Here is a 22,636-nt window from a genome sequence, read left to right as displayed (position 1 = left end):
CTCATGCACATGTATAAACATTCATGTCTTGTATAGTCTACTCATGCACATGTATAAACATACATGTCTTGTATAGTCTACTCATGCACATGTATAAACATACATGTCTTGTATAGTCTACTCATGCACATGTATAAACATGCATGTCTCGTACACTCTACTCATGCACATGTATAAACATACATGTCTCGTACACTCTACTCATGCACATGTATAAACATACATGTCTCGTACACTCTACTCATGCACATGTATAAACATACATGTCTCGTACACTCTACTCATGCACATGTATAAACATACATGTCTTGTACACTCTACTCATGCACATGTATAAACATACATGTCTTGTACACTCTACTCATGCACATGTATAAACATACATGTCTTGTACACTCTACTCATGCACATGTATAAACATACATGTCTTGTACACTCTACTCATGCACATGTATAAACATACATGTCTTGTACAGTCTACTCATGCACATGTATAAACATACATGTCTTGTACAGTCTACTCATGCACATGTATAAACATACATGTCTTGTACAGTCTACTCATGCACATGTATAAACATACATGTCTTGTACAGTCTACTCATGCACATGTATAAACATACATGTCTTGTACAGTCTACTCATGCACATGTATAAACATACATGTCTTGTACAGTCTACTCATGCACATGTATAAACATACATGTCTTGTACAGTCTACTCATGCACATGTATAAACATACACGTCTTGTACAGTCTACTCATGCACATGTATAAACATACACGTCTTGTACAGTCTACTCATGCACATGTATAAACATACATGTCTTGTACAGTCTACTCATGCACATGTATAAACATACATGTCTTGTACAGTCTACTCATGCACATGTATAAACATACATGTCTTGTACTAGTCTACTCATGCACATGTATAAACATACATGTCTTGTACAGTCTACTCATGCACATGTATAAACATACATGTCTTGTACAGTCTACTCATGCACATGTATAAACATACATGTCTTGTACAGTCTACTCATGCACATGTATAAACATACATGTCTTGTACAGTCTACTCAATGCACATGTATAAACATACATGTCTTGTACAGTCTACTCATGCACATGTATAAACATACATGTCTTGTACAGTCTACTCATGCACATGTATAAACATACATGTCTTGTACAGTCTACTCATGCACATGTATAAACATACATGTCTTGTATAGTCTACTCATGCACATGTATAAACATACATGTCTTGTATAGTCTACTCATGCACATGTATAAACATACATGTCTTGTATAGTCTACTCATGCACATGTATAAACATACATGTCTTGTATAGTCTACTCATGCACATGTATAAACATACATGTCTTGTATAGTCTACTCATGCACATGTATAAACATACATGTCTTGTATAGTCTACTCATGCACATGTATAAACATACATGTCTTGTATAGTCTAGTCATGCACATGTATAAACATACATGTCTTGTATAGTCTAGTCATGCACATGTATAAACATACATGTCTTGTATAGTCTAGTCATGCACATGTATAAACATACATGTCTTGTATAGTCTAGTCATGCACATGTATAAACATACATGTCTTGTATAGTCTAGTCATGCACATGTATAAACATACATGTCTTGTATAGTCTTCTCATGCACATGTATAAACATACATGTCTTGTATAGTCTACTCATGCACATGTATAAACATACATGTCTTGTATAGTCTACTCATGCACATGTATAAACATACATGTCTTGTATAGTCTACTCATGCACATGTATAAACATACATGTCTTGTATAGTCTACTCATGCACATGTATAAACATACATGTCTTGTATAGTCTACTCATGCACATGTATAAACATACATGTCTTGTATAGTCTACTCATGCACATGTATAAACATACATGTCTTGTATAGTCTACTCATGCACATGTATAAACATACATGTCTTGTATAGTATTACTCATGCACATGTATAAACATACATGTCTACTTATGCGCATGTATAAACATACATGTCTTGTATAGTATTCTCATGCGCATGTATAAACATACATGTCTTGTATAGTCTTCTCATGCACATGTATAAACATACATGTCTTGTATAGTCTTCTCATGCGCATGTATAAACATAAATGTCTTGTATAGTCTACTCATGCACATGTATAAACATACATGTCTTGTATAGTCTACTCATGCACATGTATAAACATACATGTCTTGTATAGTCTACTCATGCACATGTATAAACATACATGTCTTGTATAGTCTACTCATGCACATGTATAAACATACATGTCTTGTATAGTCTACTCATGCACATGTATAAACATATATGTCTTGTATAGTCTACTCATGCACATGTATAAACATACATGTCTTGTATAGTCTACTCATGCACATGTATAAACATACATGTCTTGTATAGTCTACTCATGCACATGTATAAACATACATGTCTTGTATAGTCTACTCATGCACATGTATAAACATACATGTCTTGTATAGTCTACTCATGCACATGTATAAACATACAGGTCTTGTATAGTCTACTCATGCACATGTATAAACATACATGTCTTGTATAGTCTACTCATGCACATGTATAAACATACAGGTCTTGTATAGTCTACTCATGCACATGTATAAACATACAGGTCTTGTATAGTCTACTCATGCACATGTATAAACATACATGTCTTGTATAGTCTACGCATGCACATGTATAAACATACATGTCTTGTATAGTCTACTCATGCACATGTATAAACATACATGTCTTGTATAGTCTACTCATGCACATGTATAAACATACACGTCTTGTATAGTCTACTCATGCACATGTATAAACATACACGTCTTGTATAGTCTACTCATGCACATGAATAAACATACACGTCTTGTATAGTCTACTCATGCACATGTATAAACATACACGTCTTGTATAGTCTACTCATGCACATGTATAAACATACACGTCTTGTATAGTCTACTCATGCACATGTATAAACATACACGTCTTGTATAGTCTACTCATGCACATGTATAAACATACACGTCTTGTATAGTCTACTCATGCACATGTGTAAACATACATGTCTTGTATAGTCTACTCATGCACATGTGTAAACATACATGTCTTGTATAGTCTACTCATGCACATGTGTAAACATACATGTCTTGTATAGTCTACTCATGCACATGTGTAAACATACATGTCTTGTATAGTCTACTCTTGCACATGTATAAACATACATGTCTTGTATAGTCTACTCATGCACATGTGTAAACATACATGTCTTGTATAGTCTACTCTTGCACATGTATAAACATACATGTCTTGTATAGTCTACTCATGCACATGTATAAACATACATGTCTTGTACAGTCTACTCATGCACATGTATAAACATACATGTCTCGTACACTCTACTCATGCACATGTATAAACATACATGTCTCGTACACTCTACTCATGCACATGTATAAACATACATGTCTCGTACACTCTACTCATGCACATGTATAAACATACATGTCTTGTACACTCTACTCATGCACATGTATAAACATACATGTCTTGTACACTCTACTCATGCACATGTATAAACATACATGTCTTGTACACTCTACTCATGCACATGTATAAACATACATGTCTTGTACACTCTACTCATGCACATGTATAAACATACATGTCTTGTACACTCTACTCATGCACATGTATAAACATACACGTCTTGTATAGTCTACTCATGCACATGTATAAACATACACGTCTTGTATAGTCTACTCATGCACATGTATAAACATACACGTCTTGTATAGTCTACTCATGCACATGTATAAACATACATGTCTTGTATAGTCTACTCATGCACATGTGTAAACATACATGTCTTGTATAGTCTACTCATGCACATGTGTAAACATACATGTCTTGTATAGTCTACTCTTGCACATGTATAAACATACATGTCTTGTATAGTCTACTCATGCACATGTATAAACATACATGTCTTGTATAGTCTACTCATGCACATGTATAAACATACATGTCTTGTATAGTATTCTCATGCACATGTATAAACATACATGTCTTGTATAGTCTACTCATGCACATGTATAAACATACAGGTCTTGTATAGTCTACTCATGCACATGTATAAACATACAGGTCTTGTATAGTCTACTCATGCACATGTATAAACATACAGGTCTTGTATAGTCTACTCATGCACATGTATAAACATACATGTCTTGTATAGTCTACTCATGCACATGTATAAACATACATGTCTTGTATAGTCTACTCATGCACATGTATAAACATACATGTCTTGTATAGTCTACTCATGCACATGTATAAACATACATGTCTTGTATAGTCTACGCATGCACATGTATAAACATACATGTCTTGTATAGTCTACTCATGCACATGTATAAACATACATGTCTTGTATAGTCTACTCATGCACATGTATAAACATACACTGTCTTGTATAGTCTACTCATGCACATGTATAAACATACACGTCTTGTATAGTCTACTCATGCACATGTATAAACATACACGTCTTGTATAGTCTACTCATGCACATGTATAAATATACACGTCTTGTATAGTCTACTCATGCACATGTATAAACATACACGTCTTGTATAGTCTACTCATGCACATGTATAAACATACACGTCTTGTATAGTCTACTCATGCACATGTATAAACATACACGTCTTGTATAGTCTACTCATGCACATGTGTAAACATACACGTCTTGTATAGTCTACTCATGCACATGTGTAAACATACATGTCTTGTATAGTCTACTCATGCACATGTGTAAACATACATGTCTTGTATAGTCTACTCATGCACATGTATAAACATACATGTCTTGTATAGTCTACTCATGCACATGTATAAACATACATGTCTTGTATAGTCTACTCATGCACATGTATAAACATACATGTCTTGTATAGTCTACTCATGCACATGTATAAACATACATGTCTTGTATAGTCTACTCATGCACATGTATAAACATACATGTCTTGTATAGTCTACTCATGCACATGTAATAAACATACATGTCTTGTATAGTCTACTCATGCACATGTATAAACATACATGTCTTGTACAGTCTACTCATGCACATGTATAAACATACATGTCTCGTACACTCTACTCATGCACATGTATAAACATACATGTCTCGTACACTCTACTCATGCACATGTATAAACATACATGTCTCGTACACTCTACTCATGCACATGTATAAACATACATGTCTCGTACACTCTACTCATGCACATGTATAAACATACATGTCTTGTACACTCTACTCATGCACATGTATAAACATACATGTCTTGTACACTCTACTCATGCACATGTATAAACATACATGTCTTGTACACTCTACTCATGCACATGTATAAACATACATGTCTTGTACACTCTACTCATGCACATGTATAAACATACATGTCTTGTACACTCTACTCATGCACATGTATAAACATACACGTCTTGTATAGTCTACTCATGCACATGTATAAACATACACGTCTTGTATAGTCTACTCATGCACATGTATAAACATACACGTCTTGTATAGTCTACTCATGCACATGTGTAAACATACACGTCTTGTATAGTCTACTCATGCACATGTGTAAACATACATGTCTTGTATAGTCTACTCTTGCACATGTATAAACATACATGTCTTGTATAGTCTACTCATGCACATGTATAAACATACATGTCTTGTATAGTCTACTCATGCACATGTATAAACATACATGTCTTGTATAGTCTACTCATGCACATGTATAAACATACATGTCTTGTATAGTCTACTCATGCACATGTATAAACATACATGTCTTGTATAGTCTACTCATGCACATGTATAAACATACATGTCTTGTATAGTCTACTCATGCACATGTATAAACATACATGTCTTGTATAGTCTACTCATGCACATGTATAAACATACATGTCTTGTATAGTCTACTCATGCACATGTATAAACATACATGTCTTGTATAGTCTACTCATGCACATGTATAAACATACATGTCTTGTATAGTCTACTCATGCACATGTATAAACATACATGTCTTGTATAGTCTACTCATGCACATGTATAAACATACATGTCTTGTATAGTCTACTCATGCACATGTATAAACATACATGTCTTGTATAGTCTACTCATGCACATGTATAAACATACATGTCTTGTATAGCTCTACTCATGCACATGTATAAACATACATGTCTTGTATAGTCTACTCATGCACATGTATAAACATACATGTCTTGTATAGTCTACTCATGCACATGTATAAACATACATGTCTTGTATAGTCTACTCATGCACATGTATAAACATACATGTCTTGTATAGTCTACTCATGCACATGTATAAACATACATGTCTTGTATAGTCTACTCATGCACATGTATAAACATACATGTCTTGTATAGTCTACTCATGCACATGTATAAACATACATGTCTTGTATAGTCTACTCATGCACATGTATAAACATACATGTCTTGTATAGTCTACTCATGCACATGTATAAACATACATGTCTTGTATAGTCTACTCATGCACATGTATAAACATACATGTCTTGTATAGTCTACTCATGCACATGTATAAACATACACGTCTTGTATAGTCTACTCATGCACATGTATAAACATACACGTCTTGTATAGTCTACTCATGCACATGTATAAACATACACGTCTTGTATAGTCTACTCATGCACATGTATAAACATACACGTCTTGTATAGTCTACTCATGCACATGTATAAACATACACGTCTTGTATAGTCTACTCATGCACATGTATAAACATACACGTCTTGTATAGTCTACTCATGCACATGTATAAACATACACGTCTTGTATAGTCTACTCATGCACATGTGTAAACATACATGTCTTGTATAGTCTACTCATGCACATGTGTAAACATACATGTCTTGTATAGTCTACTCATGCACATGTGTAAACATACATGTCTTGTATAGTCTACTCTTGCACATGTATAAACATACATGTCTTGTATAGTCTACTCATGCACATGTATAAACATACATGTCTTGTATAGTCTACTCATGCACATGTATAAACATACATGTCTTGTATAGTCTACTCATGCACATGTATAAACATACATGTCTTGTATAGTCTACTCATGCACATGTATAAACATACATGTCTTGTATAGTCTACTCATGCACATGTATAAACATACATGTCTTGTATAGTCTACTCATGCACATGTATAAACATACATGTCTTGTATAGTCTACTCATGCACATGTATAAACATACATGTCTTGTACAGTCTACTCATGCACATGTATAAACATACATGTCTCGTACACTCTACTCATGCACATGTATAAACATACATGTCTCGTACACTCTACTCATGCACATGTATAAACATACATGTCTCGTACACTCTACTCATGCACATGTATAAACATACATGTCTCGTACACTCTACTCATGCACATGTATAAACATACATGTCTTGTACACTCTACTCATGCACATGTATAAACATACATGTCTTGTACACTCTACTCATGCACATGTATAAACATACATGTCTTGTACACTCTACTCATGCACATGTATAAACATACATGTCTTGTACACTCTACTCATGCACATGTATAAACATACATGTCTTGTACACTCTACTCATGCACATGTATAAACATACATGTCTTGTATAGTCTACTCATGCACATGTATAAACATACATGTCTTGTATAGTCTACTCATGCACATGTATAAACATACAGTCTTGTATAGTCTACTCATGCACATGTTATAAACATACATGTCCTTGTATAGTCTACTCATGCACATGTATAAACATACACGTCTTGTATAGTCTACTCATGCACATGTATAAACATACAGGTCTTGTATAGTCTACTCATGCACATGTATAAACATACATGTCTTGTATAGTCTACTCATGCACATGTATAAACATACATGTCTTGTATAGTTCTACTCATGCACATGTATAAACATACAGGTCTTGTATAGTCTACTCATGCACATGTATAAACATACAATGTCTTGTATAGTATACTCATGCACATGTATAAACATCCACGTCTTGTATAGTCTACTCATGCACATGTATAAACATACACGTCTTGTATAGTCTACTCATGCACATGTATAAACATAACACTGTCTTGTATAGTCTACTCATGCACATGTATAAACATACACTGTCTTGTATAGTCTACTCATGCACATGTATAAACATACACGTCTTGTATAGTCTACTCATGCACATGTATTAAACATACACGTCTTGTATAGTCTACTCATGCACATGTATAAACATACATGTCTTGTATAGTCTACTCATGCACGCTGTGTAAACATACATGTCTTGTATAGTCTACTCCATGCACATGTGTAAACATACATGTCTTGTATAGTCTACTCATTGCACATGTATAAACATACATGTCTTGTATAGTCTACTCTGCACATGTATAAACATACATGTCTTGTATAGTCTACTCATGCACATGTATAAACATACATGTCTTGTATAGTCTACTCATGCACATGTATAAACATACATGTCTTGTATAGTCTACTCATGCACATGTATAAACATACATGTCTTGTATAGTCTACTCATGCACATGTATAAACATACATGTCTTGTACAGTCTACTCATGCACATGTATAAACATACATGTCTCGTACACTCTACTCATGCACATGTATAAACATACATGTCTCGTACACTCTACTCATGCACATGTATAAACATACATGTCTCGTACACTCTACTCATGCACATGTATAAACATACATGTCTCGTACACTCTACTCATGCACATGTATAAACATACATGTCTCGTACACTCTACTCATGCACATGTATAAACATACATGTCTTGTACACTCTACTCATGCACATGTATAAACATACATGTCTTGTACACTCTACTCATGCACATGTATAAACATACATGTCTTGTACACTCTACTCATGCCCATGTATAAACATACATGTCTTGTACACTCTACTCATGCACATGTATAAACATACATGTCTTGTACACTCTACTCATGCACATGTATAAACATACATGTCTTGTACAGTCTACTCATGCACATGTATAAACATACATGTCTTGTACAGTCTACTCATGCACATGTATAAACATACATGTCTTGTACAGTCTACTCATGCACATGTATAAACATACATGTCTTGTACAGTCTACTCATGCACATGTATAAACATACATGTCTTGTACAGTCTACTCATGCACATGTATAAACATACATGTCTTGTACAGTCTACTCATGCACATGTATAAACATACATGTCTTGTACAGTCTACTCATGCACATGTATAAACATACATGTCTTGTACAGTCTACTCATGCACATGTATAAACATACATGTCTTGTACAGTCTACTCATGCACATGTATAAACATACATGTCTTGTATAGTCTACTCATGCACATGTATAAACATACATGTCTTGTATAGTCTACTCATGCACATGTATAAACATACATGTCTTGTATAGTCTACTCATGCACATGTATAAACATACATGTCTTGTATAGTCTACTCATGCACATGTATAAACATACATGTCTTGTATAGTCTACTCATGCACATGTATAAACATACATGTCTTGTATTGTCAGTTTAACTTTATTCTTATGAATAAATAAACACATAAATCACAATAGCGTGATGCATCAAATAAACGAATCCACAAGGTCAGTGATGAGGGGTTCGAACTTACGCCCGGGATGATCCAAGACGCTGCCTTAGTCGACTTTACTCTTATGTTCTTAAACGTTTGAATATTTATTTGCATAGAAAAAATACAAAGAAACAAGTTCCATCATCCAGCAACCTTCGTCACCTGAGGTAGCAGCTATATAACCCTGGGCCGCCGCGGGTTGGTTCCAGTTTCACCAGCCGTGTTCCAGATACTTTCTGAAACACTGGCACGTGTCGGAAAGACGTTTTATAAAGTGGTCACGTAACTACATATTCTTGTGTGTTTTCCATCATGAGTCAACAGTCTAAGAAGGATTTAGATGTTACGAATTGCAGCCGTGGGCTGTGGCTGGTCAAGGTACCTAAATATTTGGGGGACAAATGGGCAAACTGTGCTGGCCATGACGTTGGGAAGCTTAAGATTACCAGGGTTCCTGGTGAACGTCCAACAATAACCTTTAAGTCAAGCGAACACACCATGAAGGACGGCAAAATTCCTCGGGAGCACAAGGTAATCTCTCATAGTCTTAAGGAAATGACACTCGGAGTTCTTTCTCAACCAGATCCTGGCAGTAGCTCGGCTGCTGCAGCTCCCGAGACACAGCAATTGTACTTGGAGGGACAAGTCATCCACAAACTAGAATGTCAGCCTGTAGTGGACGACTACTATATCAATCAGAAAAAGGAAGCTGTGAAGAAAGCTGCCAAGCCTCTTCACACGGTAAAGCTTATTGACAGACCCTTCAATGTCTATAAGCCTATATCACATCATAAACAAAATGTTCATTTAGAACAGAAGAAGAAGGCAGCAGGCAAGATGATTCGTGATGATAAGGATAAGGTCATGGAGTTGTTGTTTGCTGCATTTGAAAAGCATCAGTATTACAATATTAAGGATCTCCACAAGATTACCCGACAACCAATCACATATCTAAAGGAGATCCTGAAGGAACTATGTGACTATAATGTTAAACATCCATACAAAAATATGTGGGAACTCAAGCCTGAGTACCGTCATTATAAGACTGACGAAAAGGCTGTGGAAAATTCAGTGAGTGATTAGGGTCATACTACACTTTGTTTCACAGTACAAGGGTAAAGAAAACGTTGTGAAAGATCCAGGTAGTCATTAGGCTCATACTTCATGTCTAAGGTTGTGATCTACCTAGCGGTGCTTGTGCAGCTGGCCGCTGCCCTTTACTACAAGCGACGGCCACTGGTCTGTCCCGTCTCCAAGACTGTGCAGTTCTAGGACGAGAGGCAGAATGTCACAGATCGAGGTGTTGCAAGCGTCGTTGCCCATCAACCAGGTCATCCTCAACACCGTGTTCCAGACCAATGTTGTTCCCGTGACCAGCGTCACAGTCCAGAAGGTGACGGTACCAGCCCTGCAGCTGGTAATGATTGACGTGCAGCTATTGGAGGTAACTAAGCCCCTGACGGTGATGAACGTCGACACTGTCACCACCATACTTGTGGAAACGCAGCTGAACAACCTCACTAGCACCGCCTTTAACTTACTTTTAGGACATCCTGAATATATCACATGTTCTATGTATCAATACCACGTGTTCAATGTACCAATATCACATGTTCGATGTATCAATATCACATAAATAAATACTTATGGAACCTCTTCTTGCTTAGCTCATTTTAGTTCAAAGTTTTGAATTAGAACATTAGAAAGAAGGAAAATCGCTGCTCACGGTGATCTGTTGACGAAATAAGGCAAATAGGACATTGAGATTTATTTATTGAAGCTTTAGTATAAAGCGAGTAGATTATCCCAATATTATACTCGCTCCAAAAGTAATAAAACACTTGGTGTTATTCTTCAGCTATATCTGGCTCTGGTTAGGCTCCATTTAGATCATGCAGTTCAGTTTTGATCGATGTACCATATGTCGGAAGTTCTGACACCCAAATTATTACCCCTGCCCCCACAAGATAAATTCGTTGTGTTAGGAAACTAATTTTACTAACAATATTTATTTCTAGTAGGTGAATGCCAGAAGTTTCCTAGAGACGGATAGCCGGGCGATTGCATCAGCTACCACGTGTGTGCGATGACTTTTTCTTTTACTAACCTTTTAACTGGTGTGACTATGTGTTTCACACAGGAGATAAAATAGTAACACCATGAATTCTGTCCACCTATTATATATCTCAATTACCTAATTCCTGTCAATACCGCGTTCCCAACATTAAGAAAGTGTTCCTTGTAATAAAGACCAACAGAATTATATGTAAATTACTATCTTCCCTCCTCGTTCACAAACGAACAAAATTCACACTCGTAAGAAGTGTGAATTTTGCTTGTTTTTTTTTTTTTTTGCTTGTTACAATTATATTTGTTTAAATACTCCAAATATAAAATTCACACTCGTAAGGAGTGTTAATTTTGCTCTTTTTTTTTTTTTTGCTTGTTACAATTATATTTGTTTAAATACTTGAATAATTTTATAATATTTATTGTTTCAATTGATATTATCCTGTGAATGAGACCAAAGTTTCATTATATTATTTATTCAATTATTCTATGCTAGAGCAAAACAGAAAATTACACTTATCAGAATAATAATATATCCCCTTTAAAATATATGGAATAAAAAATCATCAAATAATACAATGCTTCGGAAGACATTATTATTATTATTATCATCAATTAGAAGTAAGCAAATATCACTGCGCATCGGACAACGATTCTGTGCAGCACCCTTGAAGTTGTTGATAAGTGTTATAATAATAATAATAATAATAATTTGTTTAGGAAAAGTACATACATAGTTGCAGTTACAGTACAAACATTCTGTTTGATTTAAAGTTAGAGGTAAAGCCACTAGTATGCATAGCTTTTCGGGCAAGCTGTTGTAACTGCAAGAATAGCTGTTGTAATAGCTATTCATTTTCAAGTGCGTTTACTGAGACAAGAAAATGCATCTCAATAGGATAGAGTAGCTTAGGCTTTTTCTTCCCCTCCCCTTCCCTCTCTCTACTTTAAGTCCCTCAAGGGGCGCACAAATCACAATTCAAGAATCACATTTAACATTGCCGGTTAATATAGTAAGCACATCATATATGTGTTACTTGGGATAATATGCTTGTATCTTAGAATTCTTGATATTTTATCTATTATACCATTATCACACATCCAAACAATTTCATGTGGTACGCCACTTATTTCCTTATTTATATAGTTATCAATATGTAGACACTACATATTGATCTAAGGTGTGGGCGTGCGGCATACTACATAATTTACACACCTTATCTTTTTCACTACATTAACACCATATTACCAGATATATTTGTATCCTCTTAATCTTAAGTAAATTGAATCCTTCCAAGTAGACTTTCTTCTACCATAAGTGAAGGACGAATTTGTATTTATTATTGCATAATTCTTAAATGTGTTAGTGCTGTCCACCATTGGCATTCTATTAAGTTTTTCTTCATCCTCTTGGATCATTGTGTTTCTTGTCTTTATTTGTTTTAAAATTTTCTGACATACACCAACAATAGTTTTTTCAGAGGCTTTCTTCGTTATTTCATCAACTGCCTCATTCAACAGTATTCCCACATGTGAAGGGATCCACATGATTCTTGCTTTATACCCATTTTTTATAATGTCTTAACATTCTCTCTACACTCGATCACAATATTCTGGTATACTGGTCGTCTGTAAACAGCATAACAGCTGTTTATAGTTGTTTAAATGTACATAAGAACATAAGAACAAAGGTAACTGCAGAAGGCCTATTGGCCCATACGAGGCAGCTCCTATTCTATAACCACCCAATCCCACTCATATACTTGTCCAACCCGTGCTTGAAACAATCGAGGGACCCCACCTCCACAATGTTACGCGGCAATTGGTTCCACAAATCAACAACCCTGTTACTGAACCAGTATTTACCCAAGTCTTTCCTAAATCTAAACTTATCCAATTTATATCCATTGTTTCGTGTTCTGTCCTGTGTTGATACTTTTAATACCCTATTAATATCCCCCCGGTTATGTCCATTCATCCACTTGTAAACCTCTATCATGTCACCCCTAACTCTTCGCCTTTCCAGTGAATGCAACTTAAGCTTTGTTAATCTTTCTTCATATGAAAGATTTCTAATTTGGGGAATTAACTTAGTCATCCTACGCTGGACACGTTCAAGTGAATTTATATCCATTCTATAATATGGCGACCAAAACTGAACTGCATAATCTAAATGGGGCCTAACTAGAGCAAGATATAGCTTGAGAACCACACCAGGTGTCTTGTTACTAACGCTGCGATTAATAAATCCAAGTGTCCGATTTGCCTTATTACGAACATTTATGCATTGATCCTTTTGTTTTAAATTCTTACTAATCATAACTCCCAGATCCCTTTCGCAATCCGACTTCGCAATCACAACACCATCTAGCTCGTATCTTGTAACTCTATCATCATTACCTAACCTCAGAACTTTACATTTATCAGCATTAAACTGCATCTGCCAATCCTTTGACCATTTCAAAACCCTATCTAGATCAACTTGAAGTGATAGTGAGTCCTCCTCCGAATTAATTTCCCTACCGATTTTCGTATCATCGGCAAATTTGCAAATGTTGCTACTCAAACCTGAATCTAAATCATTTATATATATTATAAACAACAGAGGTCCCAGGACAGAGCCTTGAGGCACTCCACTTACAACATTTTCCCACTCTGACTTGATTCCATTTATACTAACTCTGTTTCCTTTGGTATAGCCATGCCCTAATCCAGCTTAATATAGCACCCCCAATACCATGAGACTCTATTTTTTTAATCAGTCTTTCATGTGGCACTGTATCAAAAGCTTTGCTAAAGTCAAGGTATACAACATCGCAATCCTTACCACTATCAACTGCCTCAACAATGCTAGAATAAAAAGATAACAAATTTGTTAAACATGAACGGCCATTTATAATACCATGTTGCGACTCAATTATTAATTTATGTTTTTCAAGATGAAGACGAATTTTATTTGCTATTATAGATTCGAGTAACTTTCCCACAATAGACGTTAGGCTAATTGGTCGATAGTTAGACGCAAGTGATCTATCTCCTTTCTTAAAAACTGGTATCACATTAGCAACTTTCCAAAACTCTGGCACTCTGCCTGACTCTATTGATTTATTAAATATGGTTGACAGTGGGTCACAAAGCTCCTCTTTGCATTCTTTTAGCACCCTAGCAAACACTTCATCCGGCCCTGGGGATTTGTTTGGTTTGAGTTTTACTATTTGTTTAAGAACATCCTCCCTGGTAACTGCTAAACTCGTCAACCTGTCCTCGTCCCCACCCACATAGACTTGTTCGGCTGAAGGCATATTGTTAAGTTCCTCTTTAGTAAATACAGATACAAAATATTTATTAAAAATACTACTCATCTCTTCATCACTATCTGTTATTTGACCTGTCTCAGTTTTTAATGGACCTATCCTTTCCCTAGTCTTAGTACGATATAACTGAAAAAACCCTTTAGGATTTGTCTTTGCTTGCCCTGCTATGCGAACTTCATAGTTTCTTTTTGCTTTCCTTATCTCTTTTTTAACATTTCTAACCAGTTGTACGAATTCCTGTTCTAAAGTGACCTCCCCATTTTTAATCCTTTTGTACCAATAATCCTTTTGTACCAAAAGATTATTGGTACAAAAGATTATTAGTACAAAAGATGTAATTATCCCTTTGCCCCGGGGATAATAGCGTCACATGTTAAGTAACTTACCTTAGAGACTGCCTTAAGGGATTACTTGGAAAGTGATTAGTGGAGATTAAATGTCTCGGGGTACTGGTCGTTATATTCAAACCTCCTATAAAAGTCGTAAGAAGTACAGAGGAACTTTCCGAACCACTGTCTACCATATTTAATAAATCAATAGAGTTAGGCAGAGTGACAGAGTTAACATAAGAACATAAGAACAAAGGTAACTGCAGAAGGCCTATTGGCCCATACGAGGCAGCTCCTATTCTATAACCACCCAATCCCACTCATATACTTGCCCAACCCGCGCTTGAAACAATCGAGGGACCCCACCTCCACCACGTTACGCGGCAATTGGTTCCACAAATCTACAACCCTGTTACTGAACCAGTATTTACCCAAGTCTTTCCTAAATCTAAACTTATCCAATTTATACCCATTGTTGAAAGAAAGTTATTGAAAGTTTCTAATGTGATACCAGTTTTTAAGAAAGGAGATTGATCACTTGCGTCTAACTATCGACCAATTAGCCTAACGTCTATTGTGGGAAAGTTACTCGAATCTATAATAAGAACAAAGGTAACTGCCGAAGGCCTATTGGCCCATACGAGGCAGCTCCTATCTATAACCACCCAATCCCACTCATATACTTGTCCAACCCGCGCTTGAAACAATCGAGAGACCCCACCTCCACCACGTTACGCGGCAATTGGTTCCACAAATCAACAACCCTGTTACTGAACCAGTATTTACTCAAGTCTTTCCTAAATCTAAACTTATCCAATTCATACCCATTGTTTCGTGTTCTGTCTTGTGTTGATATTTTTAATACCCTATTAATATCCTCCCTGTTATGTCCATTCATCCACTTGTAAACCTCGATCATGTCACCCCTAACTCTTCACCTTTCCAGTGAATGCAACTTAAGCTTTGTTAATCTTTCTTCATATGAAAGATTTCTAATTTGGGGAATTAACTTAGTCATCCTACGTTGGACACGTTCAAGTGAATTTATATCAAGTCTATGTGGGTGGGGACGAGGACAGGTTGACGAGTTTAGCAGTTACCAGGGAGGATGTTCTTAAACAAATAGTAAAACTCAAACCAAACAAATCCCCAGGGCCGGATGAAGTGTTTGCTAGGGTGCTTAAAGAATGCAAAGAGGAGCTTTGTGACCCACTGTCAACCATATTTAATAAATCAATAGAGTCAGGCAGAGTGCCAGAGTTTTGGAAAGTTGCTAGTGTGATACCAGTTTTTAAGAAAGGAGATAGATCACTTGCGTCTAACTATCGACCAATTAGCCTAACGTCTATTGTGGGAAAGTTACTCGAATCTATAATAGCAAATAAAATTCGTCTTCATCTTGAAAAACATAAATTAATAATTGAGTCGCAACATGGTTTTATAAATGGCCGTTCATGTTTAACAAATTTGTTATCTTTTTATTCTAGCATTGTTGAGGCAGTTGATAGTGGTAAGGATTGCGATGTTGTATACCTTGACTTTAGCAAAGCTTTTGATACAGTGCCACATGAAAGACTGATTAAAAAAATAGAGTCTCATGGTATTGGGGGTGCTATATTAAGCTGGATTAGGGCATGGCTATACGAAAGGAAACAGAGAGTTAGTATAAATGGAATCAAGTCAGAGTGGGAAAATGTTGTAAGTGGAGTGCCTCAAGGCTCTGTCCTGGGACCTCTGTTGTTTATAATATATATAAATGATTTAGATTCAGGTTTGAGTAGCAACATTTGCAAATTTGCCGATGATACGAAAATCGGTAGGGAAATTAATTCGGAGGAGGACTCACTATCACTTCAAGTTGATCTAGATAGGGTTTTGAAATGGTCAAAGGATTGGCAGATGCAGTTTAATGCTGATAAATGTAAAGTTCTGAGGTTAGGTAATGATGATAGAGTTACAAGATACGAGCTAGATGGTGTTGTGATTGCGAAGTCGGATTGCGAAAGGGATCTGGGAGTTATGATTAGTAAGAATTTAAAACAAAAGGATCAATGCATAAATGTTCGTAATAAGGCAAATCGGACACTTGGATTTATTAATCGCAGCGTTAGTAACAAGACACCTGGTGTGGTTCTCAAGCTATATCTTGCTCTAGTTAGGCCCCGTTTAGATTATGCAGTTCAGTTTTGGTCGCCATATTATAGAATGGATATAAATTCACTTGAACGTGTCCAGCGTAGGATGACTAAGTTAATTCCCCAAATTAGAAATCTTTCATATGAAGAAAGATTAACAAAGCTTAAGTTGCATTCACTGGAAAGGCGAAGAGTTAGGGGTGACATGATAGAGGTTTACAAGTGGATGAATGGACATAACCGGGGGGATATTAATAGGGTATTAAAAGTATCAACACAGGACAGAACACGAAACAATGGATATAAATTGGATAAGTTTAGATTTAGGAAAGACTTGGGTAAATACTGGTTCAGTAACAGGGTTGTTGATTTGTGGAACCAATTGCCGCGTAACATTGTGGAGGTGGGGTCCCTCGATTGTTTCAAGCACGGGTTGGACAAGTATATGAGTGGGATTGGGTGGTTATAGAATAGGAGCTGCCTCGTATGGGCCAATAGGCCTTCTGCAGTTACCTTTGTTCTTATGTTCTTATGTTCTTATGTTCATTCTATAATACGGCGACCAAAACTGAACTGCATAATCTAAATGGGGCCTAACCAGAGCAAGATATAACTTAAGAACCACACCAGGTGTCTTGTTACTAACGCTTCGATTAATAAATCCCAGTGTCCTATTCGCCTTATTACGAACATACATGCATTGATCCTTTTGTTTTAAATTCTTACTAATCATAACTCCCAGATCCCTTTCGCAATCCGACTTCGCAATCTCAACACCATCTAGCTCGTATCTTGTAACTCTATCATCATTACCTAGCCTCAGAACTTTACATTTATCAACATTAAACTGCATTTGCCAATCATTTGACCATTTCAAAACCCTATCTACATCAACTTGAAGTGATAGTGAGTCCTCCTCCGAATTAATTTCCCTACTGATTTTCGTATCATCGGCAAATTTGCAAATGTTGCTACTCAAACCTGAATCTAAATCATTTATATATATTATAAACAACAGAGGTCCCAGGACAGAGCCCTGAGGTACTCCACTAACAACATTATCCCACTCTGACTTAACCCCATTTATACTAACTCTCTGTTTCCTTTGGAATAGCCATGCCCTAATCCAAGTTAATATAGCACCCCAATACCATGAGCTTCTATTTTTTTAATTAGTCTTTCATGTGTCACTGTATCAAAAGCTTTGCTAAAGTCAAGGTACACAACATCACAATCCTTACCACTATCAACTGCCTCAACTATGCTAGAATAAAAAGTTAACAAATTTGTTAAACATGAACGGCCATTTGTAAAACCATGTTGCGACTCATTTATTAATTTATGTTTTTCAAGATGGAGACGAATTGTATTTGCAATTATTGATTCAAGTAACTTTCCCACAATAGACGTTAGGCTAATTGGCCGATAGTTTGACGCAAGTGATCTATCTCCTTTCTTAAAAATTGGTAGAACATTAGCTACCTTCCATGACTCTGGCACTCTGCCTGACTCTATTGATTTATTAAATATGGTAGACAGTGGCTCGGAAAGCTCCTCTTAACAATATGTTAAGTTTGCATTCTTTAAGCACCCTGGCAAACACTTCATCCGGCCCTGGGGATTTGTTTGGTTTTAGTTTTTCTAATTGTTTAATTACATCCTCCCTGGTAACTGCTAAACTAGTCAACCTGTCCTCATCCCCACCCACATAGACTTGTTCGGCTGAAGGCATATTGTTAAGTTCTTCTTTAGTAAATACAGATATAAAATATTTGTTAAAAATACTACTCATCTCCTTGTCATTATCCGTTATTTGACCTGTCTCAGATTTTAATGGACCTATCCTTTCCCTAGTCTTAGTTCGATATAACTGAAAAAAACCCTTTAGGATTTGACTTTGCTTGCTCTGCTATGCGAACTTCATAGTTTCTTTTTGCTTTCCTAATCTCTTTTTTAACATTTCTAACCAGTTGTATGAATTCCTGTTCTAACCTGACTTCCCCATTTTTAATCCTTTTGTATCAAGCTCTCTTTTTACCTATAAGGTTCTTTAAATTATTTGTTATCCACTTTGGGTCATTAGTATTCGATCTATTCAATTGGTATGGTATACTACGTTCCTGTGCTTTGTTTAGAATATTCTTAAATAAGTTATATATTAAATCCACATTGAAATCCCCTTTTACGTCACCTGTCGCTGGGTTCATGTCTCGCTCTAAGACAGGCCCTCACCCCATACCCAAGACTTTCCAATCTATTTGACCCAAAAAATTTCTAGGCTATTAAAATCAGCTTTTCGAAAATCTGGCACTTTAACAGAATTTTCTCCTACAGGTCTATTCCATTCTATGCTAAATCTGATAACTTTGTGATCACTGTTCCCTAGCTCACTCTCTATTTCGTTGTCATTAATTTGTGTCTCTCTGTTAGTTAACACTAAATCTAAAATATTATTTTCCCGTGTTGGTTCCTTAATGTGTTGCGTAAGAAAGCAATCGTCAATTAATTTTAGAAAATCTTTTGCTTCACTATTCCCTGTTTTGTTCACCCAGTTTATTCCACTAAAATTAAAGTCACCCATGACATAAATACTGTTAGATCTAGATGCTCTAGATATTTCATCCCATAGATGCTTTGCTTCCATTCTGTTTAAATTTGGTGGCCTATATATAGCTCCTATTATAATATTATTTGCTTTTTCGTTTAAGTCTATCCAAATAGTTTCTGTGTGTGGCTCAGTTTTGATTCCCTCTTTGAGACTACATTTCAAATTGTCCCTAACATATATGGCTACTCCCCCTCCTCGTCTAATATATCTATCTGTGTGAAATAGTTTAAATCCATTTATCTGATATTCAGCTAATAGTTCTCTATTTTCTACATTCATACACGTTTCGGTAAGTGCAATAATATCAATTTTTTCTGTGCAGACAAGAGCATTTAATTCATTAATTTTATTTCTTAGACTTCTACTGTTAGTGTAATATATCCTAAGTGAATTGTTATTTTGAGGCCCTTTTCTTTCCCTGATCATTTTGCCAATTCTTTTCTCCCATGAACACATACTTTTATTACCTCCTTCCTCCAAATCAATTCCCATACCACTATCTACTAACAGTTTAAACCCAAACAAACACCTCTAACCACTGGTTCCAACAAGTTCGCAACAGCAACAACCCCAGCCCTCGATAGATGCACCCCATCACGAGCATACATTTCATTTCTTCCATAGAAGCGTTCCCAGTTGTCTATGAAAGATATTGCATTTGATTTGCAATATCTTTCCAGCCGGTAATTGACACCAAGTGCCCTCGACATCCATTCGTTTCCCACTCCCTTTCTTGGAAGAATGCCACATATGATAGGGATTCCTCCCATGCTCCTAACTAATTCAATGGCTGTCCTAATTCTCTGTATTAGTTCCTCACTCCTAACTCGCCCAACATCATTACCCCCTGCAAGATGGAGACGATTTGTATTTGCAATTATTGATTCAAGTAACTTTCCCACAATAGACGTTAGGCTAATTGGCCGATAGTTTGACGCAAGTGATCTATCTCCTTTCTTAAAAATTGGTACAACATTAGCTACCTTCCATGACTCTGGCACTCTGCCTGACTCTATTGATTTATTAAAAATGGTAGACAGTGGCTCGGAAAGCTCCTCTTTGCATTCTTTAAGCACCCTGGCAAACACTTCATCCGGCCCTGGGGATTTGTTTGGTTTTAGTTTTTCTAATTGTTTAATTACATCCTCCCTGGTAACTGCTAAACTAGTCAACCTGTCCTCATCCCCATCCACATAGACTTGTTCGGCTGAAGGCATATTGTTAAGTTCTTCTTTAGTAAATACAGATATAAAATATTTTTTAAAAATACTACTCATCTCCTTGTCATTATCTGTTATTTGACCTGTCTCAGATTTTAATGGACCTATCCTTTCCCTAGTCTTAGTTCGATATAACTGAAAAAAACCCTTTAGGATTTGACTTTGCTTGCTCTGCTATGCGAACTTCATAGTTTCTTTTTGCTTTCCTAATCTGAAAGGCGCTGGAAAGGCGAAGAGTTAGGGGTGACATGATAGAGGTTTACAAGTGGATGAATGGACATAACCGGGGGGATATTAATAGGGTATTAAAAGTATCAACACGGGACAGAACACGAAACAATGGATATAAATTGGATAAGTTTAGATTTAGAAAAGACTTGGGTAAATACTGGTTCAGTAACAGGGTTGTTGATTTGTGGAACCAATTGCCGCGTAACATTGTGGAGGTGGGGTCCCTCGATTGTTTCAAGCACGGGTTAGACAAGTATATGAGTGGGATTGGGTGGTTATAGAATAGGAGCTGCCTCGTATGGGCCAATAGGCCTTCTGCAGTTACCTTTGTTCTTATGTTCTTCTTATGTTCTTATCTCTTTTTTAACATTTCTAACCAGTTGTATGAATTCCTGTTCTAATCTGACTTCCCCATTCTTAATCCTTTTGTACCAAGCTCTCTTTTTACCTATAAGGTTCTTTAAATTATTTGTTATCCACTTTGGGTCATTAGTATTCGATCTATTCAATTTGTATGGTATACTACGTTCCTGTGCTTTGTTTAGAATATTCTTAAATAAGTTATATATTAAATCCACATCGAAATCCCCTTTTACGTCACCTGTCGCTGGGTTCATGTCTCGCTCTAAGACAGGCCCACATCCCATACCCAATTCTTTCCAATCTATTTGACCCAAAAAATTTCTTAGGCTATTAAAATCAGCTTTTCGAAAATCTGGCACTTTAACAGAATTTTCTCCTACAGGTCTATTCCATTCTATGCTAAATCTGATAACTTTGTGATCACTGTTCCCTAGCTCACTCCCTATTTCGTTGTCATTAATTTGTGTCTCCCTGTTAGTTAACACTAAATCTAAAATAT

The 22,636-nt window shown here is 36.1% G+C and overlaps 1 protein-coding gene across 1 annotated transcript; it reads left to right on the top strand.

The window, feature by feature from the left end:
• The first annotated feature begins 10,110 nt into the window (after positions 1-10,110).
• On the top strand, positions 10,111-10,950 carry LOC138352568 (general transcription factor IIF subunit 2-like). The gene has a single exon (XM_069305055.1). It carries the CDS (start codon positions 10,180-10,182, stop codon positions 10,948-10,950), a length of 771 nt encoding a protein of 256 aa, XP_069161156.1. The 5' UTR covers positions 10,111-10,179.
• Positions 10,951-22,636: the final 11,686 nt, after the last annotated feature.

The sequence above is a fragment of the Procambarus clarkii genome, chromosome 54 (assembly GCF_040958095.1).
Source record: "Procambarus clarkii isolate CNS0578487 chromosome 54, FALCON_Pclarkii_2.0, whole genome shotgun sequence".
NCBI lineage: Eukaryota > Metazoa > Arthropoda > Malacostraca > Decapoda > Cambaridae > Procambarus > Procambarus clarkii.
Note: the sequence above shows the minus strand (reverse complement) of the source record. Positions and strands in the feature narration are given on the sequence as shown.

What these genes read in the sequence shown, in the direction of transcription:
- LOC138352568 (XM_069305055.1), top strand. Translation starts at nt 10,180, where the DNA reads ATGAGTCAACAGTCTAAGAAGGATTTAGATGTTACGAATTGCAGCCGT.